A 22,820-nucleotide genomic window follows, 5' to 3' on the forward strand; every position below is an offset into this window, starting at 1 on the left:
AACCATGGTATCATGAGCTTAGTAGGTCCGTGGGATCCCATGTCTCAAATTCACCATATAAAGCCCGGCTCAATTGTACGTGTTCTTGTGTGAGGGGTCTGCGCTTCATGCGTCCGATCGTTGTCGGGAAAGTCTCTTGGAAACATAATTTGAAGGGTTGCACAACTAATTGCCCTCCAATAGCTATAAGAAGTTGCAACTTACAACATGTGACATGTCCATCACGCAGGCAGCTCATTTAAACTTGGCCAACAAATGAGCAAAGAACAAGCGCAGTCGAGCGAAGTGCTTGCCAAAATATTATGGTACGGTAGACACGTACAGTAGGCGGTGCATTATCATGATGTACTCCATTACAATGAACTATTTCCCTTCGATAGTCTGTACGAAAGAGATAAATCATCGCTATGTGCGCGCCGAATATGTGAGATCCCCCACTGATGAATCTACTCTTGCGCTCGTCCCCAGTAAGCTACATACAGGCATGCATTAATCCTCACCGCAATGTCTTCACCACACATCACATCAGACCCTGGTTGCTGTAAACGAATTCAAAGCAGGACTATGGCACAATCAACCCATTTACTCCAGAAGTCATCACGTGCAACAGGCACAAATTTCCCTGCACACTCTTCACACGAGCCATGTTCAGCGTCACAAATCATCTCCACAGCTTGACAGCAACCCATCGACAGAAGACTTGTTGCATGCCGAAGAACACTGTTCAAGCACATTCTCCCACAAGAATACTCACAAGCGTCTTGATCCCACAAAGCAGCCATTGATCTTCACAATAGACCATCATTGTATTCAAATTTGCAGCCATCAGACTCCCGCCAATTCAGGCATGTTCACAAGCCGTGCATGCCCCGCGGCTACTTTCCCCTGACGAGCGCAAACCCCGGCTTCACGCCCCTCTTCTTGAGGGGGGCGAATGCGAACGCAACCGCCAGCGGTGCAGTCTCAAGCGTGCGCGGCTCCTCGACGTTCCCTCCTGTGACAGAAGGGAACGCCGCAGTGCTGCGCCTGGGAGCCGCGGTCTCTAGCAGCAGCCGCGGTTGTGCGCGCGCCGTCGCTGCCGCCAGGGCCGCCCGCTTCTCCATCTGCACGACATATGAAAATTCAATTCATCATTTGCATGCGCTACCCAGCCGAATCCTGATGAGATCCTGGTTCTTGACCACTTCAAGCCAAGGGAGGATGCAGACATGAAGACCGAGCGAGCGCCAAGGAAGATAGACATGCTGCCTTGCGAGTATACCAGAGCGTCCCACTTTAAGACTTGTCGTGATGCACATCCTTCACACCAACTCCAACTCAACCCTGGTTGTGCTACTAACGTCGATGGGTGCTGTCAGTCTGAGTCGAATCGTCATAAAAAATCCGATTACAGATGATTGCAAATTTTGAAATGACATCATCCAGCACCCTTTGGTCTGCACTGGAGTTGACAAGCCAGCCCAATCAAGCATTGGAGCCTTGCCCTTTGCATCAGCATGCATACAGAACCCTCCTGTTCGAAGAAACTTGCACGCAGAGAAACAGCTGAAAGCTGGCCTTCACACATTGCAGAGGTGGTGCGCACCAGGGCCTTGCGCTGCTTGAAGGTGGAGCGCAGCGCCTCAAAGAAGCAGAAGAACACCGCCGAGTTGATACCGTTGCTCAGCGCGCGCGGGCCAACTCCCCTGCGCAACACATTAAATACCCCTTCAGCCGCTGCACAAGAGTAATCAGTCCCCTCCACACTGCAAGTGCCCACCTCTTGGTGGCTGCTTGGAGCAGACAAGTTGGCCTCCAAAACAGACACACTCGACGCATGCAGCGCGTGGCGGTTTCCCTTCCTGCGCTCGATCAAGTGAGCTTTACTGAGGCTTGCACAAGCAAACACATTCGGGGCTGATGCAGGGTGACTTCTCCAAGAAGGCTGCCATGAAGGCCCAAACCTGACCTACAGGAGTGGGCTGGGCTTCCAGAAGACCGCAGTATGCATGCGGCAAGCCACATTTCCCCCTCGATGATTTCACACATGCAGCTATGTATCTCACGAAACTGATTGGGTGGTTGTTGCCTGCAGCACTCATCGAGGGAGCTCAGACGGGGCAGGCTGACCTGAAAAAGTGGGAGGGGCCGCCCTGTGCGAGGATGGTGCGCGCGGAGGAGGCCATGGTAGGGCGGCTGGCGGCCGTGCACATCATGTTGGTCTTGATCACGTCCAGCGGCGTTGTGGCAGCGGCGGCAAACGCGCCCGCAGCCGCGCCCATCGCGAAATCCTCCTGCGCTCACGGACAGATGTGCATCAAGCCTCTGCAAGAATGAGTGGAAACATGCTTGTGGGTTCTGCTGCCTATCAACAAATACCAGGACTCATGATTGCCCGTGAGCTGTCCTCTTGCTATTTTGGTTTTGCCCACAACACGTGAAGCTGCTGCTCTGTCTCTGCCACCCGACCAACACCAACCTAATGTGTGACCCCTACAAGGCCCTTAGCACGTGGTAATCCACATTGGCTTGATAGCAGAGCGGCACAGAGAAACATCCCCGCTCTTCCAGCATGCACCTACTCTCGCTTCGCACAAGACTGGCGTCTGATGGAGCATGCCAGCCACGCCAGCATGCTTAGGGAATCAGTACACAGGAGATTAAGCGCTCCCGTTGAATCCTGCAGCTGATGAAAGAGGTCCAACAGCATTCGTGAGCTGCATATAACGAATGTGAGCGATCCACTTGCCATCTGCCGAGCATGAAGTGGCACACCTGCGCGTTGGCGGTACGGCCGCCATTGGCCCGTCGGTGCAGGGAGCGCAGGGACTCGTAGGCGGCAAACTTGAAGGCCATGTCCGGGACATCCTCTAGCAGCGTGGGCAGGTACCCGGTGAAAAGCCCCCGCACACCCGCCGCGTCGATAATCGCCCGCGATGCCGCAAACACGTTCGGGTACACGCCGGCCTGCGCCACAATGCACGCTCAGCTATGAGTAAAGGTGACTGGACCCAAATCTGACTATCACCACAAATAGGGATTCAACATGCACAGAAAGTGTATTGGGGGATTATCCCAGTGTCCGTTGTACGCAAGGCAATCTACCAACTCAGCTGGCTCTCACATAGCCTAGGAGATGATAAATCCCAGGCGTATCGAGCCGATTGTGCAAGCTGTGCTGAACGATCTTGCATGCTTTGTAGAGACAGGAACATTCCCCCAAAAGGCTCGGCAAACAGAGTGCAGGAGACAGCATTAAGGGGAAAATAAGAAGGGTCCTCACCTGGACGCTGCGGATGCAGACGGCGAGCGGCACTTTGACGACGGACCCCCCGGCGGCGGCGATCCCCCCGGCGACAAAGGCAATGCCGCCGGGCGACAGGTCGGTGCGGCGGGACAGCACGTTGCACGCCGCGCCATAGAACGCAAAGTAGGTCCCGATGTATATTCCTGCGCCGCTGGCCGCGCCCACAACTCCCTTGTATAGGCTGGCCACCCTCGGCAGCATGCGCTTGACCGCCTTGCCCGCTGTGGCGCCTGGCGCATTCAGGAGCATTTGATCAGCACAGGCCGGGGGAAGTGGTACTCCTCTCTTTATCATCTTTGTGGCAGTGCATACTGGACACTACGGTTCTGCTTCCTCTCTTGCGGTAAACAACAGAGGGCTCACAGATGCCTCCCGTGCCATCAGCCGCACGGCTGCCTGCTAATAGCAGCTGAAGCAATGTTGAGCGCTCCGCGGTTTTGATGGCTTCCCCAGCAGAAGAGCGCGATGTCACTCAGCAGATGATCCTCTTGTGACACTTTTGCAAACGGATTCTCGGCGTGTGAAGAGGGGGCCACACCTGGGGGCGGCACCAGCTTGGCGTACTTGGAAAGGCCGCCCTCGGCCTGCATGCGCACTTTGAGGGTGTCCAGAGGGTGGATCGTCCCCTGGCTGGCCGCGCGCGCAACCGCCCCCGCCAGAATGTCGCTTGCCGGCTTGGTGTCAACCTGCGGGCATAAATCGCCCATCAGCTCTGCTCAACATGCACCTTGTGTGCGGGTTGTCTACGCTCCTCACACCGTCGAATCAGGAGCCCTCACAACGCAAGGCGCATGTGTGATAGCATGCACATTACTTGCCAACACTTGCCTAACCTGTGAGACGCACTTCACGCCCTGCCAGTGGACTAGGCACTGCAATGGCATTGGAGACAATTCAAGTTCGACAACAAGGCACACAGGACATTCGCATACAATGTCTGTACCGACCGCATCAAGGCACACCTTGGGCTTGTGCGGCGGCGGGGAGTAGCCGGCGCTGGGCTTGCTCATGACGCCCTCGGACAGAGAGGCACTCGCAGATGCGAACGGGCGGCGGCCGCGGCCGCGCGCGCCAGACTTGGTGGCCTCACCCCGGGATTGAACTGGCTCGAATTCGAATGAGCAGCTGGGACTCCAGTGCTCGGATCTTCTGGCTCTTGCTGTGGTGATCATGGCTGCAATGAATTGACTCGGATGCTCTCGCTAACCTTTTCCTGGCTATCCTCTCCTTGTGTACAGGCTCTGCTCTGATGTTAAAAAATGCTCTCCTTCTACTAATCGGGGAATTCTCTTCTCAGCTGGGAAATCAAATGGCTCTCTGTCTGAACACTCGCTCCCTCTCCTTGGGCTGGGGAGACAGCGCTCAGTCCGACCAAGCCTTGATTCCTGTGAAAGGGGCTGGGATCCCCTTTAGTGCCTGCGCAATAGCAAGAGCCATCAGCGATGTGATCTGGAAGTGGTGGACTATGCACTGCCCTCGCACAGAACTATCATGCTGGTTTTGGTGCATGGAATAATACCACAGCTGGAGAAACAGCGAAGAGGAAATTGCTGCAGGTGAAAGGCAGCAGGCAGCCATTGTTGGATTGAATGCTGGACACACAAGCTTCAACGAAACATTGCAAAAGCCCGTACGCACCAGAAGTGAGCTAAGCGTGGCAGGTCGATCCTCTAGATATTCAGGTAAAGATGCTTGCAGGATCCTCTGAAAGCAGAGCCAGTTGATCTGCTGCGCCTCGTAGCCAACGCGCAAGTCCAGGCTAGTGTCCGGGATGAGGTCGTAGCTGTCTGATGGAAGCGTGTGCTTCAAGTTTTCCTGGAAAGCAGGCATCATGGGATATTCAGCCTCCTGCCCAATATAGGGCAGTGGGCCCTCGCTAACTCTCCACAGCCCTCACATCGCCGCCATCCAAGACTGAAATTTGAAAAAACATTGGTGCCATCGACCCAGTCGCTAGGATGCCATATAACGCCACGGATGCTAAAAGTGACAACGGTCCTCAGACGGATCGTGCTTTAGCGCAAGGAACGGGACGCACGGTCTCGCGAATGATGTAGCCCGCGTCCTCGGGCCGTGCGGAAGTGGCGGCGCAGCTAGACAGCAGGCAAGTCGTCCACAGGAGCACCTGGAGCAGCAAAGCTCCTTAGGCACGAGGCCAAACCCTCCGTCCATTTCCTCGGCACAAACCAGGCCTGGAGAAGCGGAGACTTGGGCGAAACGCACCTCTAGGTAGCAGATGGCGAGGATGGAGTAATACACCTTCTGGTTCTTGCTTTTCATGGAAGTGTGTTATTGCTCAACATTTAGAAGCTCTGCCAGTTGTCACTCTGGGCTCACAACCAGCAGCACTCGGGTCCCAGGGCGCAGGCACACAAGTCAGCTCTGTGCAGCACTTCACCAAAGTATGCAAGCCGGGGGCGCCTTGTCAGCTTTTGGGCAATAAAAATCTCGATGCAGCTGAAGGAGGGGGCGCTGAGAGTGGAAGCGGGAAGACCCCAAACAACGCCGGCGGACAGATGGCTCCGAAGAAGGTGCCTGATCTGGTGCCATGTAGCCTGCAGTCAGTCTGACCCAATGAGATCCTGGGTGGGTCAGGATTTTGGGCAGCTGTGCCTTATTAGGTGCAAGCCTGCAGATGCATTTGAGCTTCCTGGCTACGTTGCCAACCGCAGGGCTTGCAAATGTGCAGGGCCTCTTGGGCCCTAGGGCTTCGCTATCGTTTTGGATCGCAAATTAGTGAGCTCCCATGCTGACAAATCCGCAGATTAAGCAACATTGAGCTTGGAAAACAACGGTGCACAGTGACACAAAGATGATCCACAAAGAATTCAGCGCAGACAGCACCAATTGGCAAGCTATAGCTGATTATGATGCAAGAAACTCTGTATACCTTCAAATTAATTGGCGCAGCGCTGCAGGCACTCAAGCTTGTAGCTGCCCTGCTTTTCGAGACACCACAGACATCAACATGCATTCAAGCTTTTAAAATCTTTCTTTTGCATCTGCAGGTCAACCAAGTGCATTCCTCTCCGCTTCTGACGACGCCCTTTCTCACACCTGCTTCCGCCGCCCTCCAACAAAGAAAATAGTGCATGGAGTTGTTTCCTGCGCAAATGCCATTCAGAGGCACACACTTGCAAGCCTAGGATCCCGCTCATGCCCTCTTACAAAGGGCAGGAGTTAATACAATCTGATTGCGCCTTTGCAAAGCACACACTCGCAGGAATTTCCACACGCCCCTCAGGCTCTCTTGCGCAGGCGCCTGCGGCCCTCAATGACGCGTGTGGTCGGCCGCTCATCGTCGTCCGACTCGCTGCTGTCATCGCTGGTGTCAGCGGCGGCTGCCCGCCCCTTCCGGGCAGCTTCCAGGTGCTGCAGGGCTGCGCGCGTCTTACGCGGCGGTGCCTCCTCCTCCGAGCCGCCCTGGTCGTCCGCCAACACTGCGCAGGGCAGAGGACGTGTCATCAGCCGCATTTCAGAGAATCAGAACTACCGTTGCACAACTCTTCCGAGGCCGCCCCCATGAGGTCAGCCCCCAAGTGAAGTCTGCTGTCAGAAGGTGCAGCACTTTCAGAGCTGCTGTAGCCACAGATTGTCAGAAAACAGCCCCAGACAAAGCCTCTTGGTTGCAATCGGTGTTCAGTGAAGACTGAAAATCACAATTGATCGGGTCAGCATCTACGCGCACCGGCTCTGGCGCCCCTGGTGCGCCGGTAGGGGTCCACTGGACCCTCCCTTGCAACGTGCCTGGTCCTTCGCCTCCGGGGGGCATCGCTGTCGCTGTCCTCCTGCCAGCATCGCGCAAACAGCGTTAAAGAAGCCGCAATGAACGTGGGCACCGATCCTGAGGTCTGCTCCTGGGCTCTGATGACTTTGTCTGTCATGCAACGAGGTCACAGAACAGCACGGCCTGGTCTCCAGTCCTGAATGCATCTGTGACAAGTAGTCGAAACAAGTAAATTTCCTAGGGACACGTTAGTGAAAATCACTGTGGCCCCGAGTGGCGGGAGGCAGTACAAATACTGAGCTCCGTGCCCACGCTTGATCGTCTTGCTTGGGTCTGGCGAGCCTATCAAGGGGTGGAACATATGGCAGCATGAACTTGCACTTTGCCACTGGCAGCAAGCGTGTGTAATACAGTAGACGACAATGAAAAGAGTGATTGTCACCTCGCTGCTGGCGTCGACGACGGCTGCGGCGGAGCGGGTGGAGCGGCGGGCGCGGTCGCTGGCGGCTGCCAGGCGGCTGGCGCGGTCCGAGCGCCGGGATGACCTCGCATTCTCCTCCGCCTGCAGCTTCCTCGCCAGCTCCTCGTCCGCCAGCTCCCCTGCGCATGCGTCGGGGGTTGCGGATTTTAGAGATCCATCCCCCTGACTGAAAACTCGGCCAACAGCCAACGGCACCCTAGGCATGCCGCCTTCAGAGCACACCCATCTGCAAAGCGTTATGTGGAGCTGTGAATGAAAAAGTCAAGCATTTGTAAGGCATTTAGAACTCACTTGCAGAAACCTACACACGGAGCAGGTAGAACAGGTGATGCTGAAAAAAACACATGGTGGCAGGGCCGCACGTCCAGTGGGCCGGTGGGAAGTGCGCTTGCGCGCGGCTGCGCGCGGCGCGTCCGCCTCGGATTCGTCGGTACCGGCGTCGACCGCCTGTAGCCGCGCGACGGCCCCGGCCGGCCGGCCGCGTTCGCGCAGCGCGCGGCCGTGCCGGGCCGGCGCGGCGGCCGCCTCCCTCGGCGCGGCGGCAGCCGCGGCTCCGCCGCCGCCGCGCTTCAGTGCGCTCTTTAGCGCCAGCAGCCGCAGCCGCACCGCCGGTATTGTGCCTGTTCAGGCACAACCTGTCATTCCCTTCTCCAATTGTGATCTCAGAATGGTTCTGCAGCACCACTAGCATATTCCTCTTCACGCATAATCAGTCAACGTCTCCTCCAATCGCGACCTGGGACAGAGTCGATTAGTCCAAGCAGATGTGCCTTCCTGCCTGGAGGCCTGGTTTGATAGCGTGCATTACCTGCTAAGTCTGGGTTGGGAGCAGGGAAGGCCCACAGCAGCCAGAAGGGCTTCAGCCTCTCCGGCTTCAGTGCGCTCTCCAGCACGAGCAGCGCCGCCATGATCTGCAATGAGCAGAAGTCTCGTCAGGGTATGTACATGGCTAGTGCCGCAGAATGTGTCCAAAGTAATGGATCCAATGTTCTCTTTGACCGAGCATCCCCTTAATCCATTGGGAGAATTCGTGTTTCACATGGTAACCTCAATATTTGGAAATAACACCCAGTCAGGATGGATGAACCTAAGCAGATGCCTTTTCATATTTTTGTAATATAACCAACTTTGGTAGATCAGTTGAAAACCCACCTCTGGCGGCTGGGTGGTAGTTTCCAGGAGGGCGCGCCACCGCCGCCTGCGGTCATACGGCCAAGTGGGCCCCCCTGTGTCCAGTGCATCCGACGCCGGCCCCTCCTCGAACGCCAATATCTCCCCCGCCAGCTTGCGCAGATCCGCTGCAGCCAATATGTATGCCGTCACTCAGGTATTAAATGTTTCAGGCTTGTGTGCATCATGGCGACTAGCAAGGGGCACACAAGTTGCAGGACAAATGCACCACCTAAAAAGCAAAATGGTTCCTTTATTTCCTTGAATATCTGTCCATGTCTGACTGCAGTGCACTTGTAGCCTTGTCTTGCAGCAAGGCTCACCTGTGCGTGGGTCTAACGGTTTGGTGTCTGCAACAGGCTCTGCCTTGCTGGCAACTGCTGTGACTTCGGCATGACCATCTATCTCCATGGGCTCCCCTGGACGGACAAATAATTTGCTCACTATCTGCAACCTTTACCTGCCAAACAGAGTCCAAGTCTAAACGGCTTTGGACAGCATGCAGCAAGCAGGTCCGCGCCAAAGCTGTCTAAGAGTGCCGCGCTAGTGCACCTGTGTTTTCGGGCATCTGCGTCTCGCTGGCGGGGGCGATCCCCTGGGCCGCTGACTCAACGATGACCTGGCGCGGCTCGGCAGCTTCCTCTGGTGCAGCAGCTGCCTGGTTGGTCCCCGGCTTCTGGTCTGTAGCCGCTGCCGCGCTGGGTTTGGTCACAGGCTCCTCGTCCTTTGGCGCTGCAGGAGCCTCTTGCTGCTCTGGCTTCGGCCCGGCCTCGGCTGACTTGGCCGCTGCTTCCTTGGTGTGTGCTGGCGCAGGTTCTGCCAGTGTCGGCCGCACCCTTTGCAGGGCCTGCAAGACATGCACATATAACACAGTGAAGGAACTACATTATATCACACATTTTCCACACACACCAAATGTTGCATCCCTGCTGTGATGCAATATCACCGAGAATTCCTGTCTGCCGATTGATGCAAGTACTCGCACTTGCTCCATTTGTACTGGAAGCATGGAAGAGAAAAGGAACAAACTCATGCACCATTTTCGTCAGGGAAACAAGGCTCTGTTACTTTCCAACCGTACTGGACATATGCCGACACCTGCCCAACAAGATGTAAAGTACAGGGAGAACCCAAGGCTCACCCTTCTGAGGGCGTTCTCACGCAGGCCCACAGGGTTGAGGAAGGCCAGCAGCGCATCAATAGCGGCGCCCCCGGTGTAGCAACCCCATGTTGCATTATCGCCCCCGGGCGCCTGTTCAGGCTCGGCAGCGCCTGACGCATGCACATCGTCCCTCGGCGACGCTCCAGAGAGGCTCCTCTCCACATACACCGTCCCTGCACAGGCAGCCAGTCTCCTTGCAATGCTTCTCCGACATTGTGGCAGGGTGGTCCGCCAAAGAGGAACCCCTTACTGCATCATTCCTTTGAGACGGCAAGTGATTGCCCCCAGTGGACCAACCTCACAAGATTGATGCCCTGCTCCTTGAATTCTTCTTCCAGTCATGAAGTCGTACGGCTCATGTCTACTTCCTTTAACACACTGACAGCTTTCTGCCCTCAAACACGGCAGCAGCGGGACTGCGGCCAAAAATTACAATCCTTTTCAAGAAATTAACAAAAAGCATGGGCTGCCGCGCACCGCCCTTGTTGTCGTCCCATCCACCGAGCAGCCAGTAGCGGTTCCAGTGCCGGTCAAAGCCGAGCGCCTCGCAGCGCGACCGGCCGACCGTCTCCAGCTCTTCCAATATCTCCCTCTCTCGCTGCGCGTCCCTGGCAGCCTCCGCCAGCTCAGCCTCCCTCGCCCGTGTCCTGTTTTGGCACCCACATGGGTTTCTTGAAACAGACCTCATATGCGTTTAGTCAACGGACTCTGCATGTTTTTGCTGACAGACCATGCAAGCCAACACACTGCCTTTTCCCTCACTTCCGGTACTCGTCCTTCTGACAGGCCGATGGTCCCTAACATATAGAAGATTGGTCAAGTGAGGCTCTGCATTGCACTAGGGACAGGTTCTCCTGGACCAAAGGGGGTTCATTCCATGACACACAAACTCCTCATCCAGGCGCCTCAAGCTGCTTGCTGCTTGCATGTTTTATCCTTTTTACATATTGAGCGTGGAGATGAAAAATCACATCTCGACAATACTGTCCACAAGCCTAGTCCTAACTCATCTATAGCAAGTGGATGCCAGTTGGGTAAAGCAGAAAGCTGACATCTTGACGCTGTCGTCCACGAGCAGTGCAGCAGGGATGTCCTCATTTTTGGCCTCCTTGCCAGAGGCGTTCCCTTTGGTGGCGCCCTTCTTGGCCTCTGCCGCCTCGCGCTGCGCCCTCTCCGCCTTGTCACGCTCGTCCCGCTCATGTGCCTCCCTACAGCACAGTACAAGTGGTTCTCATCTTGTAGGGAAATGTCATCGATCCCCCCTTTATCAGGTAGAGATATCAGAGGTGTATCAGGGATGTCTCAGGAGGCAGTGCCACATCCTTGTGAATTGCCTCGACACGTCTGCCTTATTGAACCTGAGCTGCAAGCACATTGTGAAGCTGCATATGAATACAGACAGCTGCATGCTCAATCTAAGGTTTTCAGCTCCCGCCTCAGACCTCCTGCACCGGCACTCTGGGGTACAAGCTCCCTCATCAGAGGTCTTGTGTGCCAGAAGTGTGTCACGTATTTCTGCCTTCGATATACCTTTTCTGGAGCTCTCATCTCAATTGGTTGGCAGATCTTTTGATTCACGAGCCATTTCCGGTGGGATCTACGCCATGTGGCTGAATACCAGACTAGCATCAGCAGAACAGCATCAATACCCCATCACCTTGCTTGCTACCGGTCTGGCATGGATGTCTTCAGGGAGCTTGTGCCCTGCATGCTATTTTTTTTATTTTTTTTTTATAAAGGCCTGCTAGACACACCTACGGATCTTGATGCGCAGGTCGTTGAGCTCACGGCGCAGAGCCTTCTTCCTGTCGGCGTCCTCCTCCAGCTCGTCCCTGATCAGCGCACTGGCGCTGGCCAGGCTCAGCAGCAGCCGGGCCACCTCCACCCGCTGCACCTGCGCACAGCAGCAGACATGTACATTATTTTCTTGGGTGATTCTGCATGGGGATTTTCCCGCAAGGCAGCCCTTGCTTATGTCCCTGACGATCGCTCTGCTCTGTTGTCTGCACCTCTCTTTCTTCTGATTATCAATGCAGCATAAAAAGAGGATTCTTATACCAAATAAAAACATTGTCTGTATGCTTTCCTGAGGGTGCTTGATATTATGCTGCCGGATCTGACAGCAGGCAATGCCCAGTGTCTGGCTGCGCTAATGTCGAAACAGAGATACCCTCAATCCCGGCAATTCCCATCAACCCCGCGCTACCAGCTGTCAGCAATGAGTGAGCAGCTCATCACCACCAACTGCGGAGGCTGGACCTGAATTACATATCCTTTAGAAACACCTCAAGACTCTGCAATAAGGCGCGCACCGAGGTCAGATCAGCATATTCTGTCGTGCCCAGAAGCTCGGCAGCTTTTTGGAACTCGCTGCTCTGCACGGCTGGGTGCGGTGGCGGCACCCCCTCTGCTGCGCTGCCCGGCTTCTGCCCGGCTTCACTGCTCGCCCTAACACATGCCGGGCAGAACCATTCACCTGCAAACCCGGCACTTCATTTCATGAGCAGTCCAAAGAGTCATGCACCAGTGCTGCTTTAGTCATGCAACTGCACATTTACTTACAGATTCGAGGATATTCACATATGGGCTCCGACTCGGCAGTCAGGGCAGCGGGGCCGGACATGCTTGTGGACATTCAGGGATTCCGGTGCATATTCTCTGACATTGAGCGGGAGGGAAGCATTGCAGCAGGGGACGGGCCTTCCCAGTTCACATGCCACGCAAAGCAGGGGTCACAGGAGTCTACAACACCCCAAAATGCAGCAGAGAAGGACACAACATGATTGATAGATTTTTATGAGGACGGACTCTCTGTAAAGGGCAGGGTGAATATCTCCCAATTGGCGGGAGCGCATCAGAGGGGATTGTCAGGTAAATGAACAGCACCGCTGGAAGACCAGTGAAGAGCATCCTCTCGGAATACTTTCTTACAAGACTTGCGACCACCTACATGCGTTTGACACCCCCTTGCCCGAAAAGGGTAATGTCCGCACGCACCAGAGGGGATGTCTGGCAGGGGCGGCACGACGCAGTAGTGGTGGAATTCCAAATCGCAGCCGTCGCACAGCAGTATGTTGCGGTGGTCGTCGTTGGACCAGCAGGCAGCGCAGCCCTCCCACGGCACAAACGGCCTGGCGCAGTAAACTCTCATCTTAAGATTACCAGATTCATTGCAGATCTCGACCTGAAGATGCCTGAAGAGACCTTTGAGCGCTTTGCTCGCGATCCACCTGGCGCATTCACCATCACTCTGCCAACACCCTGGAATACGACGGGCCAACAGAAAAGGATCCAGCTTTTGTTGTTGGGAACATTCCGCGCTAATGCACAAGAAGACATGCAACATTCTCTCATGACTCATCCGCCGACTCTGATGAGGAATGGTAATCTTCCCATATCCGACTTCGAAGGGAGAAGCGGGAATGCGTGTTCTTTGAGGCACCTGCTGAGGTCGTCCACAATTGTGCGATCCCGTCGATCCTCATCAGCCGCCTCTGGAGCCTCCTCGGTATCGCCTGCCTTGCCCTTGGCCTGGAAGCGACAAGAGACCACCCTCAGCAACACTTGATTTTCCTGTAACAAATGCAAGTACCTTTTCCCAAGACGCAACATGCTGAGCAGCTCAAAGCTTGCCAATTCTACAGGCACCGCCGATATAAAATCTGAACAAAGACAGATCCATAGAAGTCTGCCTCATATTTTGACAGGCAGACATGTTTTGAAGGGAGGACGAGCCTCTTTAGAAACAAAATTCCAACAGATCCGTTCTTGCTGCAGACGATCAACAGCCTCTCAATCTGCAACAGGGGCGATGCACCCCAGCGACTCAATGCACATTGCTTACGCCACCAGAGATAAGGAAGGCGGGTGACTCACCGCTTTGTCAGCCTGCTTGCCCTTTGGACCCGGGGCGACGGCGCCCTGCTTGGAGCGGTGCTGCTCGAGGAGGGAACGCAGCGTGACCAGCGCCAGCTCCGCCACGTCAGCGCCCTTGCGCTCGGCCAGCCGCGCGGCAACTTCCAGGCCCGGCCGCTTGGCAGCCGCTCTGAAGTTGTCGAGAACGGCTGTCACGTCCGCCGCAAAGACGTCCAGTCCCTCGTCCCCAACTGCCGTGTAGTAGCCTGCAGCCAGCAAAGTGAATCCCTTCTTTCAAGTCGATTCCATGTTCAAGGGCCTGAAAGTCTCGAAGTCACGCCGACAATAATCAGCATGTGGTCTTGCCAAAACAAGAAAAGCAGTGCTTGGCTAGCATTGCTTGGCTGTCGCAACTGCAGAGACCCGACAGCATGGCAGGGGGTAGAAGAGAAGTGCACTTGTCAACTACCCTAGTGCGGGGTTGGACACCCCAACTGCTCTGACGCAACATTTGTCGGTAAGTGTCCAGAGGTAGAATGGCTGCTAAGAAGTCACGGACACATTCTCAATGTAAGCTTGGGAGGCCAAACCTGCATCGAGGCGAGCAGCAATAAGCATGAGGTCGAGAGGCCGCGGTATCTTGGCGGCCGCGGCGGCGGCAGTGCCCTCAAAGCACAGCACCGAGCCGCTGCTATGCGCGCCAGAAGCATCCCGGGGGCCCTGCAGTAATCGCCGGTCAGATAAACACCTCAATTATCCTTCAGAGGACACATATCTACATTCTCATGTACTAGTCATGCCCAGGAGTCCTGAGCCGTTGTGAGCAGCCCAGAAGCTTCCAACGCCATGCGGACTAGGGTGGAGGAGGGAATGCCACAAGGCCTCACAAATACATATCACCAAGGAGAGTAAACGAATTTTGGCTCCTAATTCTAGTTCCCTTGGTGTCACACACATGCAGCATTAGGACGGCAGACCTTGAGAGGATGCAGCACAGAAAAATAATTGCCCAAGCCAGCTTCATTCTGCACTGTTGGGTTCGGGTCATTCAAGAGTCTTGCGCATGTGGAAGAAGCTTTTATCATCGAGCAGGGCCCTCACGACTGAGCCTGAGCTTTGCAAACATGCCCACACTCACACAAGGCTGAAAGTACACAGCAGCAGCTGGATAGCAGCAAACCTTGATGAGGGTGATCTGCAGCAGGATGCGCCGGAGGGAACGCGTCAGATGCTCGGCCTCGGCCGCCACCAGATCCGCATCGGACTCGTGCGCTGCGCTGGCGGCCAGCAGCCGCGCTGCATGCGCGCGCGACCGGCCATCGTGCCGCGCCAGGATCGCCTGCGGGGCCTTTGTGCACGCGCCCTGCATAGCAGCCAGATCTATTGTTTTCACAGCTATATTTTGCAGGCAGCTTTTACGTCCATTTTCCGGTCCTGCAGTCAACCTGTAGGCCTTTTTCTCTGATCTTCCAAGACAGAACCGCCTATGGCGCAGTTATACACGAGCCTGCTGGCACACAGGCATTGCTAGACTAAAAACAAACATGGGATTTGCCGGTTTAAATACTTATTGATGTGGACTATTGCCTGTGAGCGAGAATTGTGATGGCATTCCAGGTCCCAAGACATTGTCCCGTTCTGGCACATACTGAACCTTTTCCCAACTAGAGGAGCTCTGTAGCGCACCAGAAACGCACTGGGACCAACACAGCAGGGAAACGAGGAGGGGTGCTTACCAGGGGCAAAGCAGCGGGAGTGAGGCGGGGGTCAAGGGTGGACGGCCCAGCGACAAGCCCCGGCAGGATCATGGAGGGGCCGAGGGCGCCGAGAGGACTGCTGCCGAGCGTGGGCCCCAGCGCTATGTCCAGGCCGCCGCTGCCGTCGCCGGCCGCCACCAGTTCGGCCGCTCCCGCCAGCAAGAACAGCCGCCGCGCCACCTGTGCGCGCGTAGCAAAATCCCTTTGGTGACAGGGCTGTCGTAAGGGGGAAAATTGCGCCTTGGAGGGAGAGTACTCGTTCGCACAAACAGCAGAGCAGGGCAAGAAGTGCAGCGCCTTTTATGGCCTCTAAGACAGCTTTGAAAGCGACACTTATTGCCACTACAAGACAGGCACAAACGACAGGCTCAGATGAAGGCTCCACAATGCAGCTGAATAAGAGCAGGCAGCTTTGATCTCAGATACACCAGGTGACGCAGAGGGATTACTTTTGGTGGGTCAATTAAATGCATATGGGAGGGAGTGCTTGCAATAAGAAGGCCTCACCTCGACCCAGGTGTCTTCGCGGATGGAGGGCTGCGCACCGCTGAGGGGCAGCTTGATGAGGTCAGGGTCGATCTCTCGGGCGACGTCCAGTGCTGAATCAAAGACCTCTGTTGCCACCAGCTGCACGAGCTGCATCTGCAAGCACACAATATTCCAATTCTTAGCCACGCCTGCAATCCTAGCTTGTCGCTCGCTCTTGTCCTAGCCTGCTCTGAAGGGGAATGTGGTCTCAGACGAGGACGCACGGCAACGTTCTCTGCGGCTTGCATGTCTGCTTGACAGGATCCATTGGTGTAGATCTACTGCAATCTTCCACCTTCGATGTGCATGCTCCAGCACTCCATCACTCCGTGTACATCCCTTGGATTCCACATTGCATGCAAATTGGTGCAGAAATTTCCTGGCTGATAGCGTGCACAACCCCACCGAATGAACTAGCAGGAGCCAGATTGCATTATCTTGGATCCTGGCTATCCGATGCCCAAATTTCAAAGTCGAATCTTGATGATCTACCAGTGCAGAGGTGGTGATGCTCCTGGGCGCGCTGGGCGCTGCCAGGTCGGCCTCCAGCTCAGCGATGGAGGGAACGCGCTCCAGACCAATCAGCTCAGAGAAGCGCCCCAGGAAGGCCCACAACTCCACCACGCCTGAATGAAGCCAAAGTTACCTACAGCTTAATACTCAAATCACCATGCAATCACTTTGTTGGGGGTTTGATGGGGATGCCAAATGCCATGAGCTTTTATAGTTATGAAGCTGTGCAGCTCTGACCTCCCTTGATAGTGGCATGCATGCTAGTCGTGTATTGCTACTTGCTAGGAGACAGTCATGAACAAAGCTCTGAGTGATGTCTGGTTGCTCAGGAGCAACAGCATGGGAGAGTGTGCAGTCTTAATTCAGGTCATAAAGGGAGTGCAAGGGGCACACCTGAGATGGTTGAGGCAGGGAGTAATCCCTTGGCCACTGCGGCGGCAGCTGGCGGCTGCAGGTTGGCGTTGGGCAGGCGAGAATCTTCAATGTCCACCAGCCTCAGAGGCGCCTGAGTAAATGCCTCCCTGGAATGTCACCCAGAAAACCATCTCTCAACACCTTTGGGGTTGCCAACGGATGTCTGAGTGATTTCTCTGGCTGTTGGTGACAAGATGACCTCTCTGGCACGCTCACAGAGTACTGTAGTAGTCATTCTACAACCCGCAATAAATATGTATTTTCGGCGAAAAGGGTGGATAATCAAGACCCTACTTCCCAGAATGTAAGCCCTGTGATGTTTTCGAGACCAGATTCGGAAAGCTCTCGACAAGCCCAATCCAATGGAGCATGACCATGGTATTTTTAAAATCAGTAAGACTCCTAAAAGTTGCTTTGAAATTTTTCCCGCACCGCAGGTGGCGGGGATTACAGAATGAGTACTGCACTACATGGCAGGGATGCGTAAAAGACAGGCCTGGCTTGGGCAAAGGAGCCATTACACCTGCCCCTGATGGCTTTAATGGTCAGCTGTAATATTTGGTGTCCCCCTTCACAGGATTGTCTTGGCAAGTAGCCCATTTGCCGTGCCAAGTGTTCAAGAACTCTTGATACCTTTGAGAAACTGAAAAATGCGGAGACCAGATTATATTGAGGTGGTCAGGGGCTCACTGTGCTTTCTGCTGCTGCGCCATCCTCTCGTTGTGGGCGGCCTCCCTCTCCAGCCTCTTCTGGCGCTGCCTCTCCTCCTTCTGTGCATCCTTCTCTGCCCACCTGTCCACCTGCAGCGCCACAAATATCATGTAAGACTACAGTACGCCGCATGTGAGAGTAATTCGCTAAGCCTACACGCTGACGATAATCACGCGATGCTGACTACGTCTCGTGAGACACTATGCATGCTTGTATGTCTCACATATTATTATTCTTTAGCGCCCAAAGTTGAACCTGAACCCTGTGTCCTGGTCCGCTCAGCCGGAAAGAAAGGCACTCATGACCTTGTCCTTCAGCAATGTCAACGCCATGTCCTGATAGACTCAATCTATGACTGTCAATAGGAGCACAATCTGGGTTCTTAGTGACACGGGTATCTCTACAGCCTATCAGATGTTGACACAGCAACTCAAAACATATATAGCGCTGAGGTGTTTGGCGGCAAACCTGGTCGAGCATTCGGCGCATGACTCTTGCCACGACCCCCTCGGTCGTCTGGGGCCCTCGCTTGCTGGGTTCCTGATGCAGCAGCGCCAGCATGTCATCCGCTGACGGCCCCTTGGCTTTGCCGGACGGCGGCTGCGACGGCTTCTTCCTGCAACATGGCAGACTTGAATGTAAACTCAATCTGCCATTGAGAAGCAGCCAAGTGTGGACCTGAACAGGCCGCTGTGCGCCTGGAGGCAGGCGAAGATCTCCTCCTGAGCACCTGTCTCAAGCATGGCAGATTCTAGTCCACGCTTGAGGGTGTGCAACAGCAACCCCTTCTGACCAGTGCTCAAGGAAGTGCCATGGAGCTCTTAAGCTCTCAAGGCCTTCAACAGGACTTTGTTAGAGCAGAAGGATAAGCATAAGGATAGCAACAACAGGATATCAGGGGATGAGCTATGAGCTCGTGAGAACGACAACAAAAGAGTACTAAATGCGCACCGTTTGGCGGGAGGCTCTTCGCCGTTTGTGGCGGCGTCTGCAGGGGTAGAGCCTTTTGCAGAGGCCTTCTTGGCTTCGGTGTGGCGCGCGCGTTTGACGGCCTTGGCCATCAGGGCCTCCTGTCGCGCGCGTTCCCTCTCAGCCTTCTCCGCCTTGTCAGCCTCCTTCTTCTTGGCCACCTTGCTGGCCTGCAGTGAGACGTCAAGAGTCAATTTATTGCATTGCTTTGGATGAGATGGATCCATCCGTCACTCAAGCTCTGGGCAATTTTGCTTCCGGCCTCCAGACCTCTTCTTTGGAGTACTACGATACGTATATACATTCACACACCGCCGTGCACTCTTGTTTGCGCACCCTCCTATGATGTGAATATGCACCTGTTTCACCATGCATCATAATACCTCGTCACGTTGCATTCATCATGGACAAAACACATCTCCTCAGCAAATCTCCTCAGCCAGTCATGAGGTCGGTGCATCACGCTTCATGCATGGTGAAGGAAACACGTCTCCTCAGCAGTGCATGGTACAAAAGCAGAACCCACCCGCTGCTTGTGCTTGCTGTGCGCGCCCAGCTCTTTCTCCAGGCGCTTGATCTCGGCTGCCCAGGTGCCGCGCTGCTCCACAAAGCCGTAGCCAGCGCAGTTCTCCGCGCCTTCCAACCCCTCCAGCGCTTTGACGACCCTGGCATCCGCTAGCCCGTACTGCTCCGTACCCCAGACGCCCGCAAGGGGCTCGATGCGCGCGAGCAACGCCTGCACGATACGTCAATTACTCATTCGGTGCAAGAATCGCATGGGCTGAAATTATGCTTTTGCGAAGTCTCACCACATACTCTTGCCCACTCACCCATCTCAAATGATGCGCATTCCATCTGCATTTCATTGTGAGGTAATGTGCATTGGTATGAGACATAGTTGTGGACATGAGCTTGCATGACGGGTCATATACGATATTCTGGAACTGAACATACAGCCTTGGCGGCTTTGCCTATCATAATTCACACATGAAAAGGAAACGTGAGCCGACCTTGACAGTTTCAGGCATCGGCTGTCCGTTGGGGAGCATAATCGGCGCCTCTGCTGGGGTATCTGCAGCTGCCGAATCAGGCTTGGATTTGGGTTGCGCCTGAACAGGCACCGGCTCGAATGGCCGCGCAGCTGCGGCTGCCAGCTTGTCCGCTATAGAGGGCTGACGTGGCGGGGCCCCCACTGCTGCCTGATCTGGCTCTTGCACAGCTGGCGCATGCCCATTGGACAAATCTTCTTTGGCAGGCTCCTTTGCACCATCCCCTACAACAGCCAGGCAGTAATGCTAATGAGCTGCAATACTCTTTCCAGGGAGAAGGGTCCAAAATGGTGGACACATGACCATTATCCGCAGCTGCCATGACTTGCGCCGGGCACCCTACATTGATCTGTAAGTATCTGTAGATTTTCTGCGGGCAGAAAGCGCAGATAGAACATGCTAATACAGAGACCCTATCTACTATTGCGGATACAGTAGGGTTGTCATAGGCTGCAGTACACATGACAGAGCTTTCCGCCAAAGAGCATTCAGGTGGTCTCCAGAAGCAAGCTAAATGGTGTAGCAGGAAAAAGCTGGTGATGTGTTTCTGCGTATACGCACCGCCATCTATGTCCATGTCAGTGGGAGCGGCTGTGGCGGGAGAGGGTGCCGGCTTTTTGGGCTTGGCTGGCTTCTTGGATGCGGTCTGCTGTAGGGCCGCCACCTTGCTCCAAGCAGTGTCTGCGTCCCTCTCGCTTGCAAGCACCTGGCACAGTATTAACTGGTCAATGGAACATATATCCACGAGCTTGAGACAGTGCCCATGCTAGCAATTTTCCCCTCTGGGCTGCAGCGTCCTGTCACATACGTGTATCAAGCTTGAGCAGGTCGAACGACGGCAGGCATGCATGCAGGCGACATGGCAGACAAGTGTGCGATTTGCCTCTCGACGAGCATGCAGGGGAATTTTAAGACCATGCCATCCTCAGCAGAGCACAGATATTCGTGTCCATCAGATCTCTGCTCAGATTGCAAGGCGCATTCTGTAAAATCCGGTCCCTCACCGCAGGCTCTTGCCCCGCCTCTATCGGCACAAGGGCGACAGTGAAGAGCGGTCCTCTGTCGCCGCCGTCTGCTATGCTGCTTCTGAGGATGCAGTCTTTGTGCGCGGCCCTCTTCGCCTCGTATCCCACCGGCCACAGCTGCATGGCTGAGTGATAGGCCTGCCGCGCGTCGATGGCTCCAAGCCTGGACAGGAAGTGCACACGATTTCAGACCGAGCTTTCTGCGCAGGACAGCAAGAGTGCACCCGTGCTAAGACAGCAGAGGTAATTCCCTGATCATCACAAGTTGTGTCCCGCACCCATCTTTCCAATTGTCACAGCTCCTTAGCACACGTACACCCTTGCCTGATCACAACAAGGCAGATCCAGCAACAAAAATTTGGCAGTGTATCAGGGTAAGGGTCTAGGCAACTCAATGCCAAGAGCATTCGGGGCAATGCAGTACTCTCTGCCCTTGCATGTCGCAAGAATGCAGCACCTTTTCCAGGCTGTGGCCTGGTCAAATATCCGGACGATATGTAATACACGGGTCAATGTTTGGTCACGAGCACCTGGTGACGCGGATGCCGTCATCAAGCTGCAAGGGCAGCTCTGGCTTGGGCAGAGCTGTGGCCCGGCGCACAGCCTCCTCCCTGGACAGCTTCTTGTTGTCCCCGTCCAAGCCGAGCATCTTGACAACCTGTGCAAAGCCCCGGCAATTTGCACATGCATGCACAATTGCTTCACAGCTCCTTCAGCCGATATGTTGCTCCTCGCCTCAAAGTTTGCGTGTCGCTAGAGCAGGATGCTTCAGTGCTTGCAGGTTAGTGCATGCAGACATTCAAAACGTGTCTGCTTGATAGAAGGACCCACCTCCTGTCGGGATCTGTAGCGTTTCCCCTCTGGAGCGAAATAATACTGCGCAGACAAAGGAGCAACGTCTCAGCTTAAAGTGTTCCAATGATCACGGCCTCAATCACATGAAGACAAGACATGACAAGGAAACAGACATTGAGCATTCATGGCCATGCAGGCGTGGCTCTGTGGTAAAGATCATGTAAAACACAGCAGACTTGACAGGCAAGGCTCCCAGAGCTTTCACCGAGTCCCAGGTCCCAGCTGTGTTGCCGCTGGTGCGCATTTTGCTCTCCACCCTCCATCGATCATCCCATTTGCCACCTGCGCTCCATCAACAACAATTAATATGGAGCCACTGCCCTATGTTCGCATTGCATGCATACCCTGTTGGCAACTCTGTGCAAATGGCTCGCACTTGAGTGCCCCTTTGCAAAGCAGAGGCTGCACAAACCTGCAGCAAGTGCCACTCTCCATTTCACTCGGGCATTCACCTTTCTTCAGGATGTCATCCTTAAGCCTCTGCAGCAGCTGCGGCGCGTCTGGCTCCTTGCTGGGAGAGAAGGCGCCAGGCGTCTGTGCCTTTGCAGGCGCAGAGGCCAGCTTTGTTGGAGTTGCAGCCATTGGAACAGGCTGTGCTGGCTGCACAGGGGCTGATGCAGGCGCTGCAGGCAATGCCCATGGGTTTGATCCCTCCTGCATGCCATGGCAGCATTGATTGATGGCATTTGAGACCAGTGCCATGTGCCCCTAGGAAGTAGAGAGCAGCTTTGACAGTGCCAAATCACCCTGATCGACAAACCTACAAAAGACGCAATTCCCGCGCACGGTCACCTCAAAGCACAATCATTTAAGCCTGATTTCATTGAGTTTGAACCTGATACTCAATGTAATCGGGCTGCATGACGTGGTCAATTGACTTTCTGGGGGACTTGATGACGATCACTGCCCAACACGAATATGTTTGAAAACAATAACAATTGTCATTGTTAAGTTAGAAACTTTCGGTAATCCCTGCAAAATTTTATCACCTCCCAATTGCGGTTCCCGTATCAAGAGACTCAACCAATGCTTCTCCATCCTTGAAAGAGTCAGTCACCTCAGCTGGTCCTCCTGCATCTGGTGCAGCTGCACCGGCCTCATCTCCCATGACGTAATGATGCGATGTGCGATTTCCTAGATATGTGATTGTTTTCTATTGTTACTTACTGATTGATGAACAGCATTGATGGCGGTTTCAGACTTGTTTCAGGACCTGCGTTCAATTTGCAATAGGGCTCTGATTCTTCTGAGATTGCAATGCTGCAGACTTCCTCATCGCAGAGGAAAGTTTGAAATACCGCGATTTCCCTTCATGGCT

The 22,820-nt window shown here is 54.8% G+C and overlaps 3 protein-coding genes across 3 annotated transcripts; all 3 read right to left on the reverse strand.

Moving 5' to 3' along the window:
- Positions 1–1,417: 1,417 nt before the first annotated feature.
- On the reverse strand, positions 1,418–3,993 carry COCSUDRAFT_14375 (mitochondrial carrier; the record flags this gene model as incomplete). Its single annotated transcript, XM_005649419.1, has 5 exons — positions 1,418–1,685; positions 2,110–2,273; positions 2,755–2,946; positions 3,263–3,580; positions 3,823–3,993. 5 exons carry the CDS (start codon positions 3,991–3,993, stop codon positions 1,418–1,420), a joined length of 1,113 nt encoding a protein of 370 aa, XP_005649476.1.
- Positions 3,994–4,352: 359 nt separating this feature from the next.
- Positions 4,353–5,713, reverse strand: COCSUDRAFT_53125 (hypothetical protein). The gene is made up of 4 exons (XM_005649420.1): positions 5,510–5,713; positions 5,325–5,411; positions 4,925–5,101; positions 4,353–4,702 (listed from the first exon to the last, which is right to left on the reverse strand). Exons 1-4 carry the CDS (start codon positions 5,564–5,566, stop codon positions 4,649–4,651), a joined length of 375 nt encoding a protein of 124 aa, XP_005649477.1. The 5' UTR covers positions 5,567–5,713; the 3' UTR covers positions 4,353–4,648.
- A 311-nt stretch (positions 5,714–6,024) lies between these two features.
- Positions 6,025–22,610, reverse strand: COCSUDRAFT_65601 (hypothetical protein; the record flags this gene model as incomplete). Its single annotated transcript, XM_005649421.1, has 33 exons — positions 6,025–6,726; positions 6,975–7,074; positions 7,456–7,613; positions 7,857–8,114; positions 8,303–8,405; positions 8,647–8,792; positions 8,988–9,083; positions 9,217–9,511; positions 9,806–9,999; positions 10,304–10,473; positions 10,879–11,034; positions 11,581–11,720; positions 12,139–12,302; positions 12,824–12,957; positions 13,269–13,357; positions 13,703–13,947; positions 14,272–14,401; positions 14,862–15,044; positions 15,418–15,618; positions 15,946–16,080; positions 16,459–16,592; positions 16,873–17,000; positions 17,584–17,693; positions 18,073–18,220; positions 18,556–18,743; positions 19,100–19,309; positions 19,584–19,846; positions 20,184–20,328; positions 20,627–20,810; positions 21,178–21,305; positions 21,708–21,784; positions 21,955–22,156; positions 22,560–22,610. The coding sequence occupies 33 exons, from the start codon at positions 22,608–22,610 to the stop codon at positions 6,527–6,529; spliced, it is 5,265 nt and encodes a 1,754-aa protein (XP_005649478.1). The 3' UTR covers positions 6,025–6,526.
- Positions 22,611–22,820: the final 210 nt, after the last annotated feature.

Source organism: Coccomyxa subellipsoidea (assembly GCF_000258705.1).
Source record: "Coccomyxa subellipsoidea C-169, whole genome shotgun sequence".
In the NCBI taxonomy this organism is placed as follows: Eukaryota; Viridiplantae; Chlorophyta; class Trebouxiophyceae; family Coccomyxaceae; genus Coccomyxa; species Coccomyxa subellipsoidea.

What these genes read in the sequence shown, in the direction of transcription:
- COCSUDRAFT_53125 (XM_005649420.1), bottom strand. Translation starts at nt 5,566, where the DNA reads ATGAAAAGCAAGAACCAGAAGGTGTATTACTCCATCCTCGCCATCTGC. An exon ending in GCTACATCATTCGCGAGACC is followed by an intron (nt 5,102 to 5,324) that starts GTGCGTCCCGTT and finishes CCTGCTTTCCAG; the next exon opens with GAAAACTTGAAGCACACGCT. An exon ending in CCACGCTTAGCTCACTTCTG is followed by an intron (nt 4,703 to 4,924) that starts GTGCGTACGGGC and finishes GCTATTGCGCAG; the next exon opens with GCACTAAAGGGGATCCCAGC.